At 39.2% G+C, this 25,985-nt stretch overlaps 2 protein-coding genes across 10 annotated transcripts in view; one reads left to right on the top strand and one right to left on the bottom strand.

The window, feature by feature from the left end:
* The window catches only part of ADPRHL1 (ADP-ribosylhydrolase like 1), a 400,125-nt gene that overhangs the window by 95,270 nt on the left and 278,870 nt on the right, over positions 1–25,985 (bottom strand). The gene's annotated exons all lie outside the window — the stretch shown is intronic.
* MCF2L (MCF.2 cell line derived transforming sequence like) overlaps positions 1–25,985 on the top strand; it is a 147,447-nt gene that overhangs the window by 37,875 nt on the left and 83,587 nt on the right. The window contains exon 1 of one of the 9 annotated variants that reach the window (XM_052705831.1): positions 13,123–14,291. The exons of 6 other annotated variants lie outside the window; for them this stretch is intronic. In XM_052705831.1, coding sequence (XP_052561791.1) covers positions 14,171–14,291 — 121 coding nt within the window. In that variant the 5' untranslated portion in view covers positions 13,123–14,170. Of the gene's footprint in view, positions 1–13,122; positions 14,292–24,662; positions 24,782–25,985 lie in introns of those variants that run through there. 2 more of the 9 variants (XM_052705837.1, XM_052705834.1) reach the window with 2 other exon arrangements.

Genomic DNA, 25,985 nt, shown 5'->3' with positions numbered 1-25,985 from the left:
CCAAAGCTTACTTGGGTATTTTGTGGTGGAACATTACAATTGTTGATTTGCTGGCTTGCAAATCTCAGAGATCCTTCTCGACCTGTTTGTTGTAATACAGTGGGTACTGGGGATACTTGATTGTCTGGATCCAGTTGCTGGTGTGAGACTTGACTTGATGCATGCTTTTGTCAGCATTCGTCAATCTCAAGCTCTTTTGCCATCTTAGAGTTGATTTCAGTGGGTGTTGTATCATACTCTTAGTCTTCCATATCTCAAGAATTAGACACGTGACATTTCAGCTTATCCTCTCCCCTTTATCTAAAGACTACTGCATTTTAAGTTGTAGTACTCATACACAGTTTTCTTGTTTACTAAGCATTTATCTTTGTTCCTGTAAAAAGTAGTCATGATTGCATTTTACATGGCACCACTTACTCCGAGTCTTTTACACAATTCTTTGTGCCTCTTAAACAAACACAAGGTATTTTATATCTCAAACAATATTTTTCAGCAGGCTTTGAAGAGGAAAATTGCAGAATAATGGAGGAATTCAAATTGCTAGTATGTATGAAACAGTCCTTGGAGTTGGTTAAGTACCAGACTTTTAACTCACGAAGTGAATAAATAGGAGGCAGGTTCAGCCAGTGGTTGTTTTATACCCTGTATTTTCCTCTGCATCATTATTTACCTGGCAATCTGAGTGCAGTTCTACATGACCTTGTGCTATGTCTGAAGAAATAAATCCATGATAGGATGGTGATCTGGGAAGACGAGAGCTTGAAAGACTGACACGCAGATTGTAATTAAAAGTGTTATTTTTAGAATCACAGAATCATAGAATCATTTGAGTTGGAAGGAGCCCTTAAAGGTCAACTAGTCCAACTCCCCTGCAATGAGAACATTGCATGTAGGGACACCTACAGGTGGATCAGGTTGCTCAGAGCCCCATCCAGCCTGACCTTTAGTATCTCCAGGGACAGAGCATCCACCATCTCTCCAGGCAACCTCTGCCATTGCCTCACCACCCTTATTGCACCACCCTTCTTCCTTATATCCAATCTAAATCTCCCATCTTTCAGTTGGAAACAACTTTCCCTTGTTCTGTCCCAACAGACCCCTTTCTTCTTATAGTTCCCGTTTAGGTACTGAAAGGCCACTCTCTGGTCTCCCTGGAGCCCTCCCTTCCCAAGGCTGAACAGCCCCAGCTCTCAGCCTCTCCTAGCAGGGGAGGTGTTCCATCCCTTGGATCATTTTTGTGGCTCTCCTCTGGATGCACTCCAACAGGTCCACTTCTCTCCTGTACTGAGAACTCCACATCTGGACACAGTACTCCAGGTAAGGCCTCAGCAGCACAGAGTAGAGGAACAGGATCCCCTTCCTCGAGCTGCTGACCACACTTCTTTTGATGCAGCCTAGGGTGTGATTGGCTTTCTGGGCTATGAGGGCACATTGCTGGCTTATGTCTAACTTCACATGCACCAGTATCCCCAAGTTCTTTTTTTGGCAGGGGTGTGCTTTATCCTTACATCCCCCAATTTGTATTGGTTGCCACAACCCATGTGCAAGACCTTGTTTTGCTGAACTTCATGAGGTTCTTCTGGGCCCACTGTTCAAGCCTGTCTAGGTTTCTCTGGATGGCATCCTATCCCTTTGGTGTGTTGACTGTACCACAGTTTGGTGTCATCTACAAACTTGCTGAGGGTTCACTTGATCCACTGTTGATGTTATTTATGAAGATGTTAAAGAGCACTGGTCCTATACTGACCCCTGAGGGACACCACTTGTCACCAATCTCCGTCCGGACATTGAACCATTGATCACCACTCTCTGGGTATGATCTCACAATCAGTTCTTTGTCCATTGAACAATCCATCCATCCAATACTTATCTTTCCAATTTGGAGAGAAGGATGTTACAGGAGACCATGTCAAAAGCCTTAATGAAATCCAGAACATCATTGGTTCAACCTTTGCATGAGACTCTTTTGTTTCTTTAGTGAGCCATTAAATTTCTCCTCCTTTTAGGTTCAGTGAATATTATCAATCATAACCTACAGATTTCCCATAGGTAATCCAAAATTTTATGGGATTAAAAAAAATAAATCTGGAAAGCATTACTGCTTAATCACAAAGTGTGCGTTGTGTTAGCATCAGCCTTTAATATCTGCAGGTGATCAATCTCAGCAATAAGGGGTGTAAGTGATTTAGTTTTCTGTCAGGACACCTTCTTTGTGCTTTTTCTAAGCCAACTAGTGAGACCTACAGATATTTGTAATGTTTGCCATTTATCCTGTTTTGATCCAGAAAAGTCCAATTACTTGGCAGCTGTGTGCTGGTTGGTAGCCTTCATAAGAAACGTGCTTGTTCTGGTTTTTGGTGGTGGTGGTTTTTCCCACTGAGAACCTATACTCATAATAAACATCTTGCAGAGCTGAATTATTTATCTTGAATGTTAACCAAGGACATTTTGATTTTTCACTGGCTATTAACTTTTATTATTTATTTACAATGCTTGCATAGTTAATGTGAGAAACACATGTTTTTGTACTTCCTGCTTTGTATACCCTCTCAGTTTTTGGTGCAGTGTGATTAGATTCAACATCTCAAGTTTATTCTTTCAGCTGGAAAAGTGCCTTAAATCATGGATTTGAGACACAACATGCACTCTGAAAGCAAGGTGCACCCAAGTTTGCTTGCCTGCCAAATAACTTGTTTTCTCCTCCAGCACCTTGCAATTTTTGCTCCGTAGACCATAAATTGTTGCCTACAAAATCCTGTAAAAGCAGGTAACATGCCACAGTGTTGTGTTTTACCACAGAGGCTCCCAACTGGGCTTAGGGAAAGGGATGAGCTCCCAGCCAGGTTCGGTGTTTCTGGGGCACTTCAGCCAGCCCCCAAACTGGAGATGGCTGTACCCTGTCCTCTTGCAGTCTTTAAACCAGAAATTATGGGCTTAATGTGTATTATGGATAAAAAACTGTGGATGTTGGAACTTATACTGGGTGCTCAAAGTTCTTCCTGCTGAACTTGGAATTAGTGAAAAGCAATAAAATGCCAGCAGGATGTTAACAGTGTGGGTAAGAGGTGTGACTGTTTGTCAGGACGTGGAGGAAGTGGATCCCACATCTTCACTGCTATAAAGAATTGCATCACGCGGTGGCTAACAATAAGGACTACTTCCGAGATAATTTGTTAAAGGGGCCCCTTTCAGAAAAGAAAGGACTTGTTCAGCCAGTCCTTTAATGACTGTGTCTGTCCATGGGCATCTGGGGGTAAGGGAGGTCGAATAGCCAGATGAATTTCAACAGAAAGCCTTTGTGTAAAATATACAGAAATATACATAAAAGAAGAATCTTTTTAAACAGTTTTCAAGTAAAATGTAAAGTTGCAGGGCAAAAAAGCATTACAGTATTTTGTTCTGTATCAGGATTACTTCTCAGTATATCTTCTGAAGGTGATATTTCAAACCTTTTTCCTGTTTTTGAAACCTCTTTCTGTTAAATTATATTTGAAAGAGATTGTTCAGCTGTATGTGTAAGAAGATAAATACATTTCAGATTGATGGACTATGGGGAGTTATGTTCACTGTACTTGTTGACATGTGTAGAGATTATGTGGAGTCATAGGGTACACAAATTGAGAAGTCTAGTATTAATTCTCAGTTCTTTATTTCTTGAACACTAAAATAAGGAGATGTAATCCTTCAGTTAAGCAAAGTGCTTAGGTACTTTTGAGAATGAGAGGATTTGAAGTCTGTTCCTTGTTTTAGCCACCCATTACAAGAAATCTATAATTTATTAATGTGTGATAACGTAATCAGCCGCCAGAATCTGAAGGTTCTGCACAGTTTGGTTTGTTCAATTCCCTTCTGCAGAAATACTGAGAACAGTTTCTATTGCCTTTGGTGAAAAATGCCAATGGAAAGGTGGAGCCTCATTGCTTCACTCGCAGCCAGAAACTGTTTTACTGGGGAATACTGAAGCTTCCACAGATTTTAAATCTACCTTACATACATCTGCTTTACTTCAGTTCAGTGTCTAAAAAACTAGATTTGAAGACTACTTTTCTCTCTTTTGATGAAGGAGTTTGGCTAGCAGGCTTATAGTTCCAGTACTTTCTAACAACCATTAAATATATAATGTGGTGTCTACCATTTATCTGCCTCTGTGTCTGTACAACTTGTAAATAATTTAATGTTTTACTTTACCACTTTGCTTCTTCACATAACTCTAAACTGTGGAAGATAAGATTCAGCTAAATTATTAATTCAATTGGAAATTGTAACAAGTGATACATATTAAGCACTGAAAATTGCTTCTTTTTTCTCTGGGGAGAGTACAAGCAGTGAAAAACAGCAAGGGAGCTAAATAGGCAATGCAATCACTGAATAGTTGGGATTGGAAAGGCCTTCTGGAGGTCATCTAGTCCAACTGCCTCCTTCAAGCACATCTACTTATCATAGACTTGTTCAGATGAGCATCCAGGCTGCGTGTGGCTCTGGGCAGCCTGGTCTAGTGGTTGGCAACCCTGCCCACAGCAGGGAAGGTTGAAACTAGATGATCTTTGAGGTCCTTTTCAATCCAGGTCATTCTATGATTCTATGAACACCCCTGATGGTGGAGATGATGTTCCAGGAGTCTCCTGTGTCCTCTGATATGTGGGCCAGGTACATGGGACCTGTTGCCTGGCCAGCTGCAGGGACTTGCAGTATGAAATATGTTCCCACTTGTTCAGATCTTTTCACCAGAGCATGCAGGTGGTGTACTAGTGTCATGATGGCAGACCTTCTAGAGCAAAACATTTACAGCTCACTTTTAAAAGGGACTTTAACAGATCAGCACGCGCTGACTTTATGAAGGCTTCTGGGACTTAGAACTTAAAATAATCTGACTTTATTTTTATAGCAGTCCGTTGTTTCTTTTGTCATTTATTGGGTTTTATTTTGCCACATCATTCTAAAATACAATGTAGTAGTTTTTACAGATTGGTTTTAAATGTGCTATGTAGCTGCAAAGCAGGGGATGATGCTCCACTCATGAAATTTGATGCAAAGAAGCTTGCATGGCATGATTCACTATTTAGTAAAGTGTTATGTATCATGGTTTAACCTGTCTTCTGCAAAATTTCTGTAGTCAGTGATAAGATTTTCCCTAATATAACTTTGGTTTGATTTGGGTTTATTTGGACTGGAGAACAGCTGAGAAGTTCTAAAAGGTTTGATTATTTTATGTCTTTAACACTGAACTTCACCATCTGTGCCTTTTCTGTTTCATTCTCCCACCTGCTTTTGACTCTCAGGATGTATCTGTATGTTCTTCTGGTGGATAAGATCAGTATGTGTGACACCTTTCAGCTGTGCAGCCTGTATTTAAGGTCCAAAATAAAAGATATACCATACAGACCTGTGTTTTGCTAATAGAGGAGCCTGGTGCCAGTCTATTTTCTATGTATCACAAACCTGATCAAAGATTCTTCCTGTGACCAAATCTCTGATTAATGCTTGATTGCATGACAAAATGACTGCTTTCTGAGATAGCTATGTCCTTGGATTTGGATTCCCACTGCTGGTTATTAAGCATCCTGCTAACTGTTGTCAATTGCACAAGTGAAACACGTGAGTTTGGAGGGCATATGTAGAGGGGGATTTGTGTACGGGGACTAAAATGCACAGTTTAAATGCATTGGGACACTATATATGGCATAGTAGATGGATTGGAAAGAGGAGTTTCAAAATTGTCACCTGGAAGGGATTCCAGCTTTCAGGAGCAGATCATGCTCCTCAAAATCCCAGCCTCTTCATCTCTGAAACCATGTTCTTAGTATCAGGCTTCTAGTGTGAGCATTCTTGCTTTCTCTTCCTGAGTGGTTCAACTTACAGCATTCAGTTGTCTTCCTCAGACAAACTTGGATGGATCAAGTCATTGGAGGATGAAGAAAGAAACCATGGGGTAATGATTTTAGTTGGCACACTTTTCAGAAACATATCGTTGATGGAGAGCAGCGTATGCCTTGAAACATTTGAAATGTGTAACATTTCTTCTATATGGGAAGAAACAAAAAAAACTGGCACAGATCTACGTTTACTTGACAAGTTAGAAGCGTCATTTAGGTTAGGGAAAAAGATCTGTGAATCCAAATATGACAAATAGGACCAAATTGTGGAAGGGAAGAAGAGGACATTGACTGGAATTGACCTTTTCTCTCAGTGAGACTATGTCAGGAGGTGACCATGTTGCTGTTTCTGCTTAACATATTTAATTCACCAAATCTTCCATGTCTTTCAGTAGATTTGATGTAACAATATATTCGAAGACTGTAACTTCAATTAAATATTTGCCCATTGTGCTTGAGTTCTAAGTGCCATAGTGATCAGTGGTGCTATTTTTTTAAACCATGTGTAGATCTCTCCTGAAATACTCTAAAGGTATGGCAACAGGAATGGCAACAGGAAAGCACTACACATCTGAGGAAATAGTGATGATAAATCTTCCCGACCTTCAAATCGATAGGTCTCTATAACGTCAGCAGCTTTCCACTCGTCACATTTTGTGCCAAGGTTATTGGCTTCTTTAACCAGGAGCCACATTTTGTGACTCTGCCCTGCTACTCCTACCTGGAAATGCCCAAGTAAAATTCACAATGCAGCACAGAAATGAGCATGCTGGCACAAGAGAAACAAGAGGAAGAAACCCTGGGAACAGGAATTCTATGTCCAATAAAGTGCCTGTGTGACTGTGGCAGTGTTCAGTGTTGGCACTTGCCGATAATATGCTATAGATGGAATGTGCTTCTCATTCTTTCTAAGAATTACACCATAGTGACTGCACATCACACTGTGTTTGTTTTACGTTTTCAGAAGAAAAATTGTCTTGATTCTTAGTTGTCAAAGAGCTTTTCATTTTTTAACTTAATCACAGACTTGTCCTTGGCACTGGCAGATGGTCAAAAAACCCTTGGTCTCTTTCTTAGTGTATATTCAGCCCCTTTTGCTTGAATGTCTTTAATTATGACAGCATAATTAAAACCTCTATTAGAATTGGCGACCTGATAAGCAGAATGAGGGAAACTGAGTCTGAACTGGCTAAACTTGGACTGTCTGTCTAGTAAAACATTGACCATCCCACCGGTAACTCCTTTGATCCCATTTCAATTAAATGTGTTTATCTGTACATGGGAAAAATCACATTTTGCTGGAGTTCTACGTAAGTAACATCAAAATCAGCAGTTAAGGAATTTTTTTGTGTTTATTAATATTACAGAAATCGCCTTCTTTCTCCAAACACTTGTGTGGTATATCACTTTTGCATCCCTGTGGCATTTTAGAAAGTTGCAGTGTGCTGCGTTGTAACAGTTGCCTGAGAAAAATCACATTAGTTCTTATAGCCTGAAGATTCTTATAGTGTTTCAGAAAAATCTCTAAAAGGTATTATGTATGGCTGCATACCAGCTTTGTCGAGTATTAACTGCAGTGTTTCTTTTTTGCTGAGTGGATTACTGCCATATAAATTTGTAATTGGTGTAACAGTGCATGCAGAAGAATTGTGAAATGTGGATTGTGAAATGTGGAAAAGGATTAAAATGTGAAAGGGAGAGGTGAAAAGTGAACACAAGATCATTTGGATCCAAAGCACATGGCAAGAGCAAACTATTTTCAGAAGGAAACAACAACAGCAGAGACAGAGAGCTCAAAGGCTGTTTGTGGCTTATGGTGAAAGATGATGTCAGCTCTTTGTGCAGGTGCACAGTACTCATTTTTTACTGCACACATTAGACTACTGAGAACCTAAAAAGCTGTAGCTAAGGTCCACCACTGCTACGAACTGTATAGATGCATAGGCGCAGCAGCCAGCAATACCATATTCCACATTTTGTATTGTGAAAGGAATTGTCTTCAAGGAAAAGACTTTCTGAAAGTCATCCCTCTAAACTATCCAGTTTGGCAGTGTTCTGAAACTGAAGTTTCACTAGTGGGCTGAACTTAAATGTGGTAGACCAGTCTGGGAAGACAAGCATTACCCAGCAATGGTGTAAACATATACGAGCCCGTCCTTTCGCTCACTTGCTGCTTCTGCCAGTAATCAACCCAGTGAGTAAGTACTATGTACCTACTCTATTCAGTTATTAAAAGATACTGCTTTTGAGCTCAAATTCATTCTTTTGGAAACAAATGGAGTACTCTTAAACCTAAGCAAATTCTTTCAGCATCAAATTTTGGCTTTCTGTCCCTCTGCGCAGAGCTGTTTTGTAGAAGCCCAGTAAATGCTGTTGACTGCATTTATTATTCTGTTAAATATATATATATATATGTATTTATATACACATATATGTACAAAGACATAATTGGTTTTTGAAAAAAGATTATTCATTTCCCTGCCATTGTTTTACCCAGTTCATGTCAGTAACATCCCCTTACCCATGGCTTCATGGCTTCCAGGCATGACAGTGCATGGTGAGACAGAGATTCCATGGTCTCCATCCCTTTCTTTCTGCTTTTGTCAGAGAAATCCCCTCTCAGCCACCTACCTTTGGTTGTCTCCTTCCCTTGTGCTGTCTTCATAGCCTCAACAACAGGCAACTGGGTGAAGAACAGACATGGGCTGGGAGTGTGAAAGCATGGGAATAAAACTAATCTTTTGAAATTAATATGAATAATGTGTGAAGATGCAGAAATAATTTCTGTGAGCAATCCAATCTGATTGGATCGTTTTGTTTTCTTCACCCATCTTCACTTCAGACCATAAGCCGGGCCTCATGCCTCTGGCAAAACTGCCCAATGGTGACCTGTTGTGTCACTCAGCATGCCATTTTACCTGATAGAATTGAAGTAAATGAATGACTTGGAGGTAGCAATTGGTTAATTACCTCTAATGTGATCCATTACCTCTGGCTTCAGACAGGCACTGGCTGCTCACCCAGCATTTCCCCTTTCTGGCCTCCTGCCCTGAACCAGGACAGGCACAGTTTTCATGCTCTTTCCAAGAACATCTTCTGTAGTTTTGAAGCTGACTGCAAGTTGCTTTCTAAACTTAGTACACTGAAGGATAAACAAGAAGTGCAGTCTTGCAGGATGTTAAACCTCACCTTGCCTAGCTGGTAACATAGAGTTGTTCCCTTCTAGTTGGTTTTTTTTTGTGTGAGCAGATGCGATTTGCTGAGTATTTTTATCCCTAATGATGGAGTAAGTTGTTATTTTGGAGACAGGTGTCAAGTTTATTGCTAACCCATAGCAAATTCAGACATGCGGGGATAAAATTGCTTAAATTAGAGGGGCAGATGATAGGTTTTTAAAGTTTCGTAGTTGTCTATACAGTGAAATACTAAGACTTTCAGAATATTGAAACCCTAATTTTATATTTTGCAATTTTTTTTTCGTGTTGCACACTTATTTTATCGATTTGGGGATTTATTTTATATGGTAATGGCTGAACTCTTTTCAAGTGATTGTTTTAAAAGAAAGAGTGGCAGCTGTGGTCCAGCAACATAATGTGTAATTATAAATAGATATAGATATTCTCTCAATGTTTTCCTTCTACCACAGCCCTGTAGTGTTTCTAGATGCAAAAATATCAAGTTCTGTGTCTTCGAAATCTCAGCTACCCTTCCTTTATCATTTAAAATCAGCCTCTAGCTGACTCTTCATTATTTTAGACTAGTGATTAGCCCCTGGCATGGATTAATTTTTGTCAACTTGTTTTTCATTTGAAAAATCAACACATTACTTGCCATAATTTGACATCTAAGTATGGTTATAAGAAAGCTCAGGACTAAGCATCGTAACAACTAGTGTTCCCTTGTTACTGCGTATCTCTATAAAATGGGTTGCATTTCAGATCAGAAATAACTTATGTATTATCTTTCCAATGTGCGCAAAACAATATTTTTGTTCAATAACACAATATGAGTCCAAGTTAGATGTTTGTGCTACCATTTTCAACTAAGCAAGTATCATTTGTGTGCAGAGATAACTAATGGAGCATGGTTTAAACAGAGGAAGCTAAACAACAGATCTCTTGTGGTGTGCTTTTCTTCCCCCTCATTTAATTTCCACTATTACTGAAAATGCATTGAGACTGAAAGATACACGTGGCACTTGCACCTTTTTTCAAAAGACTGAGATTTAGCTTGTATGTGTGTTTGTTTTTTAGTGTTTCAAGAAGCAGCAATTTCAGAACTGTTTTTGCATATGGTATGATGAAGATCCCCATATAATTTTCATAGTCTTTTACGTTCTTCATGCAAGATCTCTCCTGCACTCCTCTATACTTTTATCAGAGATGTGATGCCCCTTCTGACAGTAAAGTTACTCTGCAGAAAATCCTACCTGCAGGGACTCAAGAGAAAAGGACAGGATAATCGATAGGTATAGATCTCATGGATGGACTCCTGCACTGTGTGTGCACAGTGGGATTTTGAAATGCAACCTGTAGGAAGTACCATGCATGATTTCTTGCCTATAAGATGCAGTCTTTTCCCTAAGAAACAAGATATAAAATCAAGAAGAAATGGCAACACTGGTGGCAGTGACTTATCAGTATCTTATTACTGTGCCCAGTTTTGGGCCCCTCACTGCAAGAAAGATATTGAGGCCCTGGAACGTGTTCAAAGGAAGGCAACAAAGCTGGTGAGGGATCTGGAACACAGGCCATATGAGGAGAGGCTGAAGGAGCTGGGAATGTTCAGCCTGGAGAAGAGGAGGCTCAGGGGAGACCTCATTGCTCTCTATAACTTCCTGAAGGGAGGCTGTAGTGAGCTGGGGGTCGGCCTCTTCTCTCGTGTCATTAGTGATAGGACCAGGGGGAATGGCTTCAAGCTACGGCAGGGGAGATTCAGGCTGGACATGAGGAAGTATTACTTTTCAGAAAGGGTGGTCAGGCACTGGAATGGACTGCCCAGGGAGGTGGTGGAGTCACCGACCCTGGGGGTGTTCAAGGAAAGGCTGGATGTTGTGTTGAGGGACATGGTTTAGTAGGAGCTATTGGGAATAGGTGAACGGTTGGACTGGGTGATCTTTTAGGTCTTTTCCAACCTTGGTGATTCTATGATTCTATGATTCTATGATTCAGCAGGCGTGAAGATTAACTTATTCTGAGTGGAAGAAACACAGCAACATAAATCTGTGTGCTAATGCAGTGTGATTCTGCTGTCAGAGCCTCCTGCAGTGTACTGCTAGGAGATATGTGTTGTCATGTAATGCAAACTTTTCAGAGCTCTGCATTTAATGTAAGGATGTAAGGAAGGGTCTGTAAATACTTGTTAAGATGTGGGGGGAAAAAACATATTGGGGCGTTCTTCCATAAAGAAAAGACTCCCATAGCAACAAAAAGATTAAAAGGAACAAGGAGAACATCCAGCAATAATGAAACTGATGGCAATTTAATTTAATGATCTTTTAGAAAACTTGAAGTTATTTTATGAATAAAAATTTTGCAAGAGTTCCTGGGAAGAATTACAGAGAGGATACAGATGTAATTTATCATGGATGCTGTGAATGTTTAACACTGTGCCTGCAGTCAAAAGCAGACCCAGAGATGGAAGTTGAGAAAAACACAAGCCGTTCCTTGCCAAGATTTTGTTGACTGCATTGAGCTGTTTGTGGCCACTTAAAGATATTCACAGAGTGGAAGAGTTGCCCATCAAATACTACTGTTTATGTAATAAGAAAGAAAAAATAGGTGCTGGTCTACTTGGATCTGCCATATAAACCCACAGAATATTACCATCTTTAAACTGCTAAGGGGTTTCCTGATGCTATACAGAGCAGAAAAGAAACTCTTCTAATACAAGCTTTTGTTACAGTAATGCCAACAGCGAGGGAAATTATTCTGGTTATTTTCCTGGAGATAGAGGCTGCTGCTGTTTGGAAAACACTGCTTTACACCATCTGTTTCCTTCTGATTGCACTCTACCGCAGCCATTGTTGTGATTAATTTTTTGCTTCTAGGCACATATCTGAGTGCTCAAAAGAAGATTAAAAGCTTGTTTTGTGGATGGGGATATAGCTAATGGCTAGCTTTTGGTAGGATTTTGTGTACTTAACAACTTTACAACTCAAGTCATCAATCTTCTGTGTGCATTAAATACAGGAAGAAAGCAAGGAGAACATTTTTATGCTTCACTGTAATAATCCCTGTTGATGAGATGTTCACCATGTACCACTAACACACCATGTGTGTGTTACAGCACACTTGATGCCTCACTGGGACAGTCACTATTCTGGCTGGTGCCTTGGCTGCTAGAGGGTGATGTGTGTTCTTATCCTGTGCCAGTCAAGGGCCAGACTGGCTCCTTTGGGCGGGCGTGTGGTGAGCCCCAAAAGCCCCAAAGAAGGAGTGGACTGCTTGCCAGGAAGAACTCCAAGTGCAAAGCAACCCCAGAAAATGTTGGATTTTGTCTAACAGTGATGTTCTGCCTATTTGAGTTGCATTCTCTTTTGTTTGAACCCTAAATATGTAGTACAGTGGTGGTGTACATCGTGGTGGTTTTCCATCAATAGACTTTTCCCTTCCTTCCTTTCTTCCTTTTAATTCCTCTATTACTTAAATAAGCCTGATAGGACTCTGATCCAGGATGAGTAGCACAACTGCATTATGTAGGGTCCATTTTCTTATTAGAATGAATTTGGGAAATAAGTGATGTTTGAATGAGATGCATCAGTTATTATTCATTTTTCTACCTCTCTTGATCATCACATGTCAAGACGGTCACATTTGCCTGTGATTTCCTGCTAAAAGTCAAGCATTTTCTCCTCTGCTAACCAGCTATCTTCAATCTAGTATACTAAGTTATTTAATATTTACTTCAATATGACTTAAGCAAGTTTGTTGTAATTTGCTTTCAGAATAATGATCATTGGGAACCAGACTTCAGAATACTTTTTCAGTTTGATGTGCACAGTGCTATATGTGGGGTTGTGGTAGATCTGTAGCCATACAGGACATAGTTAAACAGAATTGAGAGGAAAATGTTGACTGCCAAGTAAAGCACTATTATCAATTTCCTCTCTCCTGCATTGAAAGAGACAGGGGGAACAGACAGTGTAGGGTTTCCTGATGTGTTTTAAGAAAGCATGGGATTAATTTCCCCTCCCTTCCTTCCTATTAGTTGTTTGTTAACTCCCAGGAAGATTCAAGCTTTTCTTGTGAGATCTTTCTGCTTACAGATTCTGGAGATACACTCAGCCTTTGAGCAACTCACTTCTTGTGTCTGTATGAATTTGGAGAGAGGGAGAGGAGATTGGTGATAAGGGTCTGACTAAGGATAAATGAACAGAAGAGTAATTTCTAATCAACAACACTGTATTGCCGATGGTATTTGCTTTTAATTTGCTGGCATAAGCGCAGTGCAGGCCCCAGAGGGAGACGGGATGCTTCAGACCCAAAACTAGGAAGCACAGCGAGTGTCAGCATGAAATTCCTGCACATCTGAGTGCTGATTTTGGAACCTGAGATCAAGACCGTGTGAAAGACCTTCAGCTGCCCTTCTTCACTACAAACCTCAGCTCCCTGTGCAGCTACTGAACCTCTCCTCTCAGTAATGAGAAGGATGTGAAGACCCCGGCAGCAGGGCCAGTTGCTTTGGATGAGAAGCGGCTTTGGAGCACTGATGGGCTGGATTCTTTGAGGGAGCTTTTCTTCAGCTGAAACCGCTGTTGTTTTGGATGAAACACTGAAGACCAGACAGTTCTGTGCTTTTTTGAAGTTTCATCTGGTAATCCAACTTGCTTATGTGAGAAGCTCTGCTTCCTTTATTCATACTGCTCGCACTGGAGACAAGAAAACAGGCTGTAAGCAGTAGCAAGATGCCCCATCTCTCTGCTGTGTGAAGTGTGCTATAAACTGAGGAGATCTTGCATCTTTGTGTGGAAACTGTCCAGCATTTTCTGTCCAATAACTACAACTAATTTTTCTCTTTTCTTTGTAGTAAAAATGGGCATGGGTTTCTGAGGAAAAGCACATCTGATACAAAAAAACTGAACTGCATCTATTTTCAGTTCTTTAGATCTGAGTCTTTTTTCAATCTTTTCTTTTCTTTTCTTTTTGTAGTGCTTGACTTTGACAAAGAAATCTTCTGTTCCATTGACATTTACAAGCAAAATCAGTGTTTCAGTGCATCAGAAGTGTGCTTTTTTGAAGAGCTGATTTTTATTTCCTTCAGTGAATAACTTGCTGAAGATACAGAGATACACATCCATGTCTCAACGTCGGCTTTTAAAGGATGGACATGAAAGTCACTTTAGGATCCTACCAAGATTCAGCCAAATCCTTCACAGTAGAAGGCACTCGCGAAATCACACACGCCAAATATGCTCTGGTGAGGTGATTGTATAGTTGATCCTGTTTTGTGATTTACCTCTGCACAGAATGTTTGCATTTAAGTTTGAGCAGCATGTGAGGTGCATAAAAGCAATAAGGAGCCTCCTACTGGGCTTGCTGATTTTCACAACTCCAGTGATTCTTGCAGGAGCTAGCATGTTTTCTCAAAGTATGCTCATGCAGGGAGCCAGCATTTGTTATAGTTAAAATATTTAAATCTTTATCCATATGAGATGTTACCTCTGCATAGTGATTGCTCACTGTCACTTACAGGAGAAAAACATTATATGTATATGCAATTTTATTTTTCCTTGCTGCTCCAGTGTATGATAGTATCTGACAAACACAGATGGTAATGCTTTACATCAACCTGCCTTCAGTACTGTAAAAGAACTTCATTGAGTGTTCCACTATTAAAAACATAGAATCACAGAATTTTTCAAGTTGGAAGGGACCCTTAAAGGTCATCCAGACCAACTCCCCTGCAGCAAACAGGGACAACATAAGTAACTACATCAAAAAAACTGTAACTGTACTTAAAGACTCCAGTCTTTGAATGTAATGTATCAAATTTGGGACTTGCCAATATCTAGTCAGCATGAAGTCTTGTTTCATACAGTATGTTGTATAATCATATCTTAGTAAAAGTAAAAATTATATCATCTTTGTGTTTAGTAAGGCTATGTTTTGCTGAGGTTTTTCCCTGAGATCGGTTAGCCTTGACTGGCTGAGGTAAGACAAAACAGGTTTTTCAATAGTTAATGAATCCTTTCCTGGTTCTGTATACACAGTGACCTATTGTAGTTTTTTTTTAAAAAAAGGATTTTTTTTCAGTTGATTTTTTAAATTAATTTGCAGCACGTTAAATTGAAGTCAAAATGTGCTAAGCAGTTTTTTAAATAAGTATACACTTTTAAAAGCTCTCAGTATTCCTTTTTTTCATGCTGACACTTGTACTTGGGAAAAGTTAGGAAGAGAAAAAGGCCTCTATGATGTTTCCTTTTGCTCCTCCTCTTTTGTGTTGTGCTCACTGAGTCTTATGTAGTCTTTGGTGCTTGGAATGAAAAACATGATTTTTTAATAACTTTTTTTATTTGTAACTTTCAAAATGCAAATATTTTACCTTTCCTGACTTAGCTGATCTCAATATTCTTGAGGTCAAGGTTTGGTACCCCTAGGAGTGTTAACTAATCATCAAAATTCTACAATTAATTTAATTTTGATCAGAAAGAAAGTTTTATGCTAATTGCTGGGAATCACAGTGAAAAACAGTGGGAGGAATTCAGCCATGCTTAAAGCACGTGGGATGCAATATTTCAAACCAGTGCAAAACAAGGCCTCCTCGAGTTTAGCCTGACCTTTATTTAGGATTCAGCCATAACTCACTTGTAGGCACATTGCAGTTAAATTCAAAATGTAACCATAAAAGTTCTCACTGGCACTATTTTCAAATATCTATTTACTTCTGAATTTTGGGTGCCTGCTGGTCATTCATGAAGGAACTGGGGCAAATCCCAAGTGTAGGCAAAACTTTGACTGCACAGGAGGAAAACGTGGATTTAATATATTGAACATGTACTAATGTAAAGAAAAATCCTCATCTTAGGCTTATCTCCTTCAGAATTAGATTTCTGATATAAATCTTACAATGCTATACAATTGTCTCTTACTTAGAGGTTCTTTTCACTACATAAGGATGTGTACAGTCAGAAAGCTATATGATTCTGCAGGAAGCTCTCTCTCTTTATTATCATTATACCAAAACTCCTTTTGATTGAGCTGCGGTCTTTTCTTTTTGAAGTCTACAAGTATGCAAAAATTCTGTTTCCTTTCCTTCCTGTTATCCATTTTATGTTGACAGTAGAAAAGCAATTATATGGTTCTAATGTTAACCTTACATATACAGTAAGAATTAGTCCATTGTTTTGGTCAAAGCCATTTTATGGCCTTTTGCACTGATAACAGTCTTTCCACCTTCCTGTTGGAAGACTTTAACTAGCATTCAGTGGCAGTTTCAGACCAAATGGTACACCAAATGTGGATCAAGGTTTTAGACTGTGGAAAAGGAGAGATCATATAGTCTGGGAGCATTTCTGTCCTGTTGCTGCTCTGGCTAAAATTACAGTTTTGGCAAGCACTTATTTCCAAAGTTACTATACTTTCAGTCTGTGAATCCCATGATGTGTGCATCTCTTCTCTACTTGTGACAAAATTAAGCCGCTCTATCCTGTTGCCCCAAGTCTTGCAGGGCTTCGTTCTTTTCCCATTTCCCATTCCCATCTCTGGAAACTACCGAGAGCAGTTTTGCTCACTGTCGTTTCACTCCTTCCCTCCATGTTAAAAAAACTACAGAAATCTTCATGTGAATAGTAAATGTCCTAGTTCATAGACTGGTTTTGCACCACCTTATTTACTTTTATGAGAGAGGCTGTGCTGGCTTCCCAAATCTTTATGCTTCATCAAACCTGCCTCTACTTTCATTTTAACAAAGACAACTTTATTTACTCCCGCTTTGTGGAGGATTGGGTCTGTCCTCCTTGGCTTAACCCTGTTCTGGCTGCTCTCTGTAGAAGTCTTTTCCCCATGTTCAGCCTTTATCCCTCTGACTTGGCCTACCCTTTCTCCAGTGATGCATACTCTTTGGACCATAGGGATTTGAGGCTGACCACCATATTTCCCCTCCTGCCTGTGCAGGGAGGTCCTAGGCTTATATGACCAGGCCTCAGGTTACAAAATATTAAGGGTGTCATGGTCTTGGCTTCCATCTCTAACTGTACATCTTCTGTGTGATTCTGTAGGCAGGTACAACAGCAGCTGTAGAGTTTGTGAGGGAGACCATCCCCGGAGACATGTGGCTTCAAACAGTCTCCTATGGGATGTGTCGTCCACACGGAGGGGAAGTTTTACCAGATAGTTTTGGCAAGTTTACTGCTGTGGCCTATTGCAGTGGACTTCCCAGAGTGGTGCTATCAGAGCATCCTCACAGGTTCTTCTGCTTCTCACTCTTTATCTAAGTGTCATATGAGTATTTTTGTTGGATATTGGTCTTTTTGGTGTGGGAAGAGCATGTGGTCTATGCTTACAGGACAGATAGCGAAGTGCAAGGAATCAGCCAATGTCAGATTAAATATATTCCAGACTTTCTATAAATACAGTAGGGGAAGGAATACTTCAGTACCTGAAGGCTTTGACATGGTGAAAACCTGCCTTGATCTGTGTAAACACTGAGATTTCTGATCAGCATTCAAGTTTGGCACTACAAATTAATTACTGTTAGCCATTCTATACAGGCCCAGGCTTATAAAGCTGTGTTTGCTGTTGCTATGTTCATTTACTGACTAGATAAATGTGTTGAAAAGAGATTTGAGACTTGAAGTTTATATGTTTGAATGTTCCATTATCTGCTAGAAATGCCATTGTACTTTGTCCAGCAAAAATTTGTAGAAGAGGCTTGGGGGTGAATCCCCCCCAAAAGATGATAATCTGCGTAGAAATATTGAAACCATGACTGAGAAATTCAGTATAGCTCATTCCAGATAGTGTTACAAATGTCTCATTGAAAGACAGTTTTGCTTTGCCTTGTTGAAGGCTAACACTAGAGAAAATGTGTCTAGGGCCTGAGCCTATGGTCAAGATATACTGTATGAGACAGTGGGTATATCAGCAGTCTGCAAATACTTGGGGTGGAGACATCAGAGGAGAGCACTATCATTAAAGAGAAGATTACAAGAACAATGGCACCACTGGAGGAAAATATATTTGTAAAGTCATCTTGGGCCACCTGTTGCAATTGTGGAACAAAGTTCAGTTTATAGGAAGGCTCTTGCCTTCTGAGGGCAGTTTGTTCTGAGCAGAGGAAGGGGAAAGTGGACACTTTTCTTGTCTGACACTCTTCTCTCATGATGAATCAGGGAACAATTTCTGTAGCAGAAATGAAGAGCTATTATTTTTTCTCAGAATGGTGTTCCTTGTTGCATTTTGTGGCAAAGGGTAAGTTGGCTTAACTTTACAATAACTATTGTAAATATAAACAGATGGTGCAGTCTGCCAAGGCAGAGAGGTGTGTGTAAGGTGTGTGACAGTGCTCTGGGAAGCATCTTCAGTGTGTTTTTCATATGCCAAAAAAGCTTGTGCATGTCAACAGTCTTACCACTGTAAATTTTGCTAGCATATTGATTCTGGAAAATACATTTTGTGCACAGTTTTTTGAAAAAGCCTTTCCTCTCTAATAACACCTGCAAAACTTGTGACCATTTAGTGTCTATGAAATGCTAAATGACGTATTGGGCTAAGCCAAGTTACACAGTGACTGTCAGAAAAAGCAGCATCACAGCTGTCATCCCTCCAAAGTTAGAAAAGTTCCCAAGCAGTGTGGCCATCAAAAGAGATCTGTTTCTTCCTTTTGAAATCAATTTCAGAGCATCGCCAAATAATTTTTTTAGGGCAGTTTATGAGCTGGAATCAGTTTAATATGCATTTTAAGATGAAGAGGGTGTTAATCTTCAGAGATACCAGTGCATTGATTCTGGCAAATGTTTTTCTTCCTCCACTCAGAAGTCTTTATTGACTTTTTTTTGATAAAACTTCAGCCTCATTTTGTAGCTGTTGGGCTTTTTAAAATTTTTTTTTCCCTGAGTTCTTTTTTAATGTAGGGTTTTTCTTATTCTGAAATCTTTATTCTTTTTGTCAGTTAGAGTGAAGGAACGCATGATTTGAGGGGTGGAATTTATAATCATGATAAGATGTACGCTGCGAGAGAAAGTAGAAATATCTAAAATAGATGACATTGTCAGCAGATTTCTGAGAGCGGTCACACTTAAGATTTGTGAAATCATTTTTATTTCTTAACTCTTATTGTGAAAAAGCTTTTGCAATTCCTTTTCCAATAATATAAAACGATAGTATTATAAATTGCAATGTTATAAAAGTAAATTTTTAAATCCTTGATGCCTTACTTAGTTTGTAGACAGAAAGATATTACTTCTAAAGTTGTATTCAGAATGCTGAAGGAGTGTGTAGGCTCTGGGATACTGATACACAGGCCACCACTTATCCCCTGTGATGAATCCTTCAAGAAAACTGGTACAAAATAGTCATTGTGTTAATAGGTCAGAGAGTCACTGCATCCGTACGTTTATATGTGGCAATTTTCATCACATAATTTAATGAAATACTACAAGAAAGTATATTTTGAGTTTGTGGAAAAGGTTAAAAAGGTGTCGTTTCTTTGGAGAATTTTCCTTTCTTGTGTAAGGAATATGAATTCTACAAAAGCTACATCGGCTCTCTTCTTGGCTATCAAAAATATTTCAAATTACTCTTTTAAAATTAGTATTACATTTACAGATGTAACCAGCATGTTCACTGAGGAGAAAAAAAAAAAGTATGTAAGGAAGACACACATTTGAACAAAAAAACAAACATGCACACGTGATTAAGGGTAATAATACAAGAGTTGACTTGTTAGGTTCCTCTTCCAATCAGTTTAGTGACTCTGAGCTCCTTGAGCCTGCATCCTTGCCATTTCCCCAGTCTCTGCCTATGGTTTCCTCTTTGTCCCCACTTATTAAGATTTAGGCCATCTGTGAGTCTTCTTACGAGGAACAGACCTTTGCTAAGTGCTATTCTGTGATGTTTGGGGTGTGAATATATGCAAAGGAAGAAGAAATGTAAAAATTAGTTGTGTCACTTCAATACATACAAAATGAATCTTCAGAAGACAAAATCTGATTGTGCATGCAACTCTTGAAGTGGGAAAAAAATGTATTGCTCAACATTAGTGCTGTTTAAAATGCTTATTTAATTAAAGGCACTAGCATATGTGGTGTAATGCCATAGTATGTTATGAGTTAGGAGGAAGTTATATTTTCCCTCCTTTCATGGCTGTTGAGGATTATAAACCTTAACGAGGAAAGGAGATTTGAAAAAATAATGCAACAGTGGAAAAAAAAAGTACTTACTGTTTCCCTAATGAATAAGCAGAGATGCCTCACTTCAACAAAAAGTTACTAGCTATCCTTACAGCGTAGTTTTGCTTTTCCAGATGGAGAATTGTCAACAAGAAGGTATTTACTCTCTGGGCAGAACCAGTATTGGAGCCAGGATGTAGTTTTATTTACTCCCTTTATCTTCTTCATTGTTCTTTTAAGACATTTGCAATCTCATGTACTGTTGCAATCTGTTTAGCTATACTGAAGTCATGCTTAATAAGATGGTCTGTGCTACTTCCTTTTACTGTGTATACATGCGGCGTTTAACAAACTCCCACATGGTCATCAAATTAACCTCAAACGTTAAGTTAACCTGAAAAGGTTGAACATATGTGGTCTTTTGGTAAAGCAAGCTAAGTTAAAAGGATCAAGGTTTATTGTAAGATTTACAGCACTTCCTGGTTTGAATTAATTCCAATTTTTTTCCCCCTTTTCAGAAGCACTGTATCTCCTTCCATAGCAGGAAGTGAAGATCAACACAACTTTTGTGTTTCATTTCTTGTTCAGTGATCTTAGAAAAAAATCCCAATGAGATTCTATTTTAGTCAGCAGTTAATATTACCTCACACACTACTTCTGTTTCTTGCACTTTGAATTGTGTCTGGCATGAAACCTTCCTGAATCTTGTTGATGTTTTTTTCTTAAAATTAATGATTTATTGTAGTCTTAATTTTCACATTTACTTACTCTTCTTCAGTATTTGCAGCCTTGAATATCGAGGACTAGCTTGTCAGTTTGCTCAAAAATTGGCTTAGTGACAGGGCTATTGAGTATGTTCTGGGGAGAGGCCAAAAAACAAACTGCAGAAAACAGGAACATACGGGAATGTTCTTCTGTAGGGGCTCCTTCTTAGCATCCCTTTTTATCCTCGGGTGGAAAAATCTCACATTTTTTGTGCTTACTCAGTTGTCAGCATGCAGTCTCCATCCAATCTTATTATTTTTATCAGATTTGCAATTGTTTCTGATTTCAAAGTTACATGTCAATTTTAGAAATTTGTTAAGCTAAGGACACAAATTATCACACTAGGGAGCAAGTTAGAAGAGGATCTTGAGAGCTTGAAGGGAGTAGCTTGCAGTCATCTTCAAGGAGTTTTCTCTGCTTAACAACCACTTCAGAGTTGTGGGACAATTGGGAAAGAAATTATATTCATGATTAATCCTGTAATTTCAGATGCAAGTGGAGAATATACTTCAAAAACAATAACTGGTACTTTTCTGGTGAAAAATTATCTTTGAGTTGTCCTGGTTTAAAACAATCTTTGTGATTTGTGAATCTCACTACTGTAATTGAACATACCTGGAGTGGTTTCTGAACATTAGGAGCTTCAGCTGGACAGTATTTACATATTTGCTCAATTGCACTAGTCACGAGTCATTCTCTGAGTCAGTTTTTTGTTTGATTTATCTGAGAAATCAGTTTAGAAGCCTACATGGTATGTATCATACAGTTCACATGAAGTAGGTCACTGCAAAAGTAGTATCTCCTATTTATTTCCAGGGAAACTACAACAAATACAAAGAGCACAATAACATTATGTGAGAGAGCATATTTTCATCTACAAAACAGTTTTTCAACACGCTCACCACCACTTGCTATGCATTTTCCCCAATGATGAACGCAACCCCACATGCCACACTCAAAGCAATCTGCACCAGTAGAGATGACCCATTGCTGCTGTCACTACTGCTGAAATGCACCACCCACCGTCTCACTGTGCTCACATCCACTGTTTTTTCTCTTACAACGTTCAGCAAGCATCAAAGAATGTCAATGGGTGCCATTTTTTCTTCATGGAGAAATTCATATCCACATCTTTGCTTCATGTGCACTTCCATGTCAGGTGCCATTGTGTCAGAGTGCCCCTCTGCTGCCCTCTGTCACAACCACGTGTAACAGAACATTGGTGGGAAGGTTCAGCCTCCACCAACTCTACCACCAAAATCTGCCTCTCACATTATGGGCTGACAGAATAAAACAGGAGACATTACTTTTGGAGCAGCCTATATATGTGGGAGAGCTAGTTGAAGAACCTGTTTAAATGTATCCTTTGGTTCTGAGAGCAAGAGTTCATTGCTTCTCATGCTTTGATTTGCAGGAAAGATAAAACTTGTATTTCTGTCTTCCTTTAGGTGAAGATCATAAGCATTCACAAAATATAAGTAACTTGTTTTATGCAGTGAGTCTGTGTGGGAGAATTATTCTTTGCTAAACATTAATGACCATTTTCTCTGTTTTAGCCAAATGTTTGCCTATTTTAATCTGTTATCTAATTCCTACTGCCATTGTGCATTCAGAAGGAGTATATGAGAAAATGGACAGCAATCAGAATGTCATTTGTCTTGTGTTAAATGAAAACTAGTGTGTTGAATGAATTCAAGATACTGCAACTGTCCTTTTACATTAGAGATAATTTATCTTTCCAATACTACAAGTCATAGGCAGGTTTTTGCCCTTGCAGAATGTGTCCTTCCTGAGAGCCCCAAACATGCAGCTCTCCTTTAACTATCAAACTCTCTAACTTCATCTGAACCTCTAGGACTCCATTAGAATGTGTTCACGCATTTTAACTGAACTGTGCATGCAGTGATAACTGTCTTTGTATCATCTGCCACTGTGGTTGTCAAAGGTTGATTAAGGACTTCAGGTGCAAGTACAGGTGGTCTCTAATACCTTCCTCAGCATGAACTTTTCCCCTTTTTGTTGGAGACATTTGACCTTGGTTCCTTCTCTGTTTTTTTTCCTGACTTCCAGCTATTGAAAATTATGTTCTTTGTCTGCAAGATGAGTTGTGTTGAAAGTTTTTGCAGATGTTGGTCTGCTGATTTAACTTAGAGCCTTATTTTAGGAATACATTTCTTAAAAAATAAATGCAATAATAAGTTGTAATGCTTCAAAACAGTTTGCAGACACAACTAAGTGCCCTATGGCATGGAAAGCATCACAGAAATGGAATATAGATTGAGTCGTCTTCTAATGCAAGCAAGGTGGCAAAACATGCATTTAAAATATCCTGAAAGGAGATTACTATCTTTTTCTATGACTTGAACTGTTGAGACTTACACTGTACTACAAAGGGTCTAAATGTTTAAGTTTATATCAGGAGCTGCTTTGCTAAATTTATCTGTCTCCACAATACTACTTAAGCTTCATAGGAGTCCCAAAGCTAAAAGACACAGAAATTACATTAGTGGAAGCTTGGTTCACCAGCCTGAAAGTGGGACCCCTAGAGTCCTTTGTTGGCCCTTTAGATACCTAGATATCACCACTGGGTAAGGAGGATTTTCACGGTGCCCTGAAGCATTTCTTTGCAGATCCTTGGACTGCAGTGGGAAGCTAAGCAAGGAGATCCCCTGCTTATATCCCATAGGCATCCTTGTCTGGTCCACACGTTCAGAAAATGCCTCAGTCACCACACAACAGCAGATCCAGTTTACAACCTAAGCAACCAATTTATCCAGAGTTTGAAGCTCTCACAGTTACAGGAGTGCAACTTTGAAGTATTTTCCATTCTGGCATGCTTCTAGTAGGAAGCAATTTTAGAAAAAAGAAAAAAAAAAAAAAGGGTGTTTCTAAGTGCATCTTGTCAGATTTTCAGCCATTTGCCCAGTTTCAGGTCATCTCAGTTTAGCCTTTCTCAGTGTTACAAGAGTAACATGAAATATTTGGAATAAGGAAAGGGCTGTAAACAGAGTAATAACAACTGTTTTCCTTATTAGATTACTTCCTTCTCTTGGTTACAAAACCCTATTATTGTTACCATTTACATTTAACAAGAAAGCTCTGTCCTCTCTCTCAGTCCCAGGGCATGCAAACCATTGCCATCCACATGAGCCTTATGGATGCACCACAACATTGTCACGTTGCTGCCTTAAAGTCTCCTCCCTAAGCAGTGGATTTGGTCACTCTTAAATAGCTCTAATTAAAAAACAAAACCAGAACAATTTCTTTTACATAACTCTATTTTTGGTTGGAAAAAACATAGATTGTAGCTAGTACCTACAGGCAGCACCAGTACTTCAAAGACAGAAGGTATCTTTTAGAAGACAGTAGCAGTAGCTAAGCAAGCGAGAGGAGACAAAAAGGTCAGAAAACAGCAGTAAAATACCATAAAAATAAAGGAAATATAACAAAGTAGGCTTTGGGTTACAGTTAGCCAAATCATGGAGTATCCCAGTCAGCTCCCCATCTCTACTGCCTTGTGGGAGCAAGTGGCTTCAGGGAAGCTATATAATATGGGAGCTGGTTCAGAAAAGGAGCTGAACCACTTTCTCAGTTTTCATTGTTGTATTTGAGCTGAAATACAATTTCTAAAAGGAAATAACCCCACTGTTTCTATCTGCACCTGTGAATCTTTAAATATCTGTTACCCATCCCAGCTGGGTGAACTTAACTCTGGTCAGCTGGTGGGGGGGGGATCAGGCAGATAGACATATACCTGGGTTCCTTTTTTTGGGCAAACTGATGATAGAGCTGAAAGTTTTTTCCTTCTGCTCAGGTACAGTATGTGTTTTGCTGGGGTTTGTTGTTTTATTTTGGTGTTTGTTTGTTTGTTTGTTTGTTTTGCTCGAAGAACAAAACATGAAACAAACTCAACTACGTCATGGTGTCTTATTGTTGGTTGAGACTAATCTATTTCTGTGCTTTTATGTAGTTGTGGTTGAGCTGTTGTGTCCTTCATTAGCTGGTAAGCTAGGAGGATTTAAAAGATATTTTTTTCCTCTTATAAAGGCATATGTGCAAATAACATAGAGTCTTGAGTGTATCTGAAGTATAAGCTCCATCAGACTTCATAGTGTTGGAGAAGAAATTTCAATAGCTAAAGAAGTCTGAGAGCTGCTGAAAAACATCCCTAGATGCTTAGAATATTAAAAAAAGAAATGTTTTGGAGCCTTCACCCCCTTACTTTTCGCAAGTACTACTTAAAAAGTAGGTAAGAGAAATTTCTTAAACAGAAATCCAATTTCTTGCCCTGAAACTTCTCTCAAACATATGCAGTGCAGCAAACAAACCCTAGTTGAGGAGAAGGGATGTTTTTAGTATTTTTAATGTTATTTGGATGTTCTCTTCGTGTTGGAGCAGTACTTTTGGTTGTCGGTTTGTTTTATTTCTGCTGATCCTTTTGAGTATCTGTAGTTGATGTCTTCAGTATTGTGCGCATAGTCATCTGAAAAGGTGTAAAAACGTGTTCAGCTTTGGCTCAGCCACTGTAACTTAAGATCTAAAGCAGTAGTGGTCATAGGATGTTCTGTGTTTGAGACAGGGAAAAGGAGGCTTTTGCCCAAGGGTGTGAAATCTGTCTTTGTGAAAGGACACTGCTGAATGTTTTAAAGACTGGCTGGATGAGGCCTTAATTGAAGAAGCTTTGCTTTCTCCATACTGCAATGATGACAGAGCTGCAAGTCTTTTCCTTCCACTTGGGTACAGTAAGAGCTTCTGTCTTCTTGCCTGGAGAGGGAAACATGAAGAACCTTTGATCCATTTGCCCTGTGTTTTTCACTTAGTACCAGTTCAAGAGTAAAACCCAAACTGATTGGGTGTGGACGTGCTAAGCAGCAGATGACTCTGTTTTGAGTTTGTTTGGATGGGAGCATCTTGTGAAACAGGAGAAATTGAACACCAGCTGCTGTGTGTGCAGGAGAGCTATGGTGTTTCTTATGGGATTTACGGGCTTGCAGAAATTCTGAGAAGATGAATTAAAA

The sequence above is a fragment of the Tympanuchus pallidicinctus genome, unplaced genomic scaffold (genome assembly GCF_026119805.1).
Source record: "Tympanuchus pallidicinctus isolate F22 unplaced genomic scaffold, pur_lepc_1.0 scaffold6, whole genome shotgun sequence".
NCBI classification, from domain to species: Eukaryota; Metazoa; Chordata; class Aves; order Galliformes; family Phasianidae; genus Tympanuchus; species Tympanuchus pallidicinctus.
Note: the sequence above shows the minus strand (reverse complement) of the source record. Positions and strands in the feature narration are given on the sequence as shown.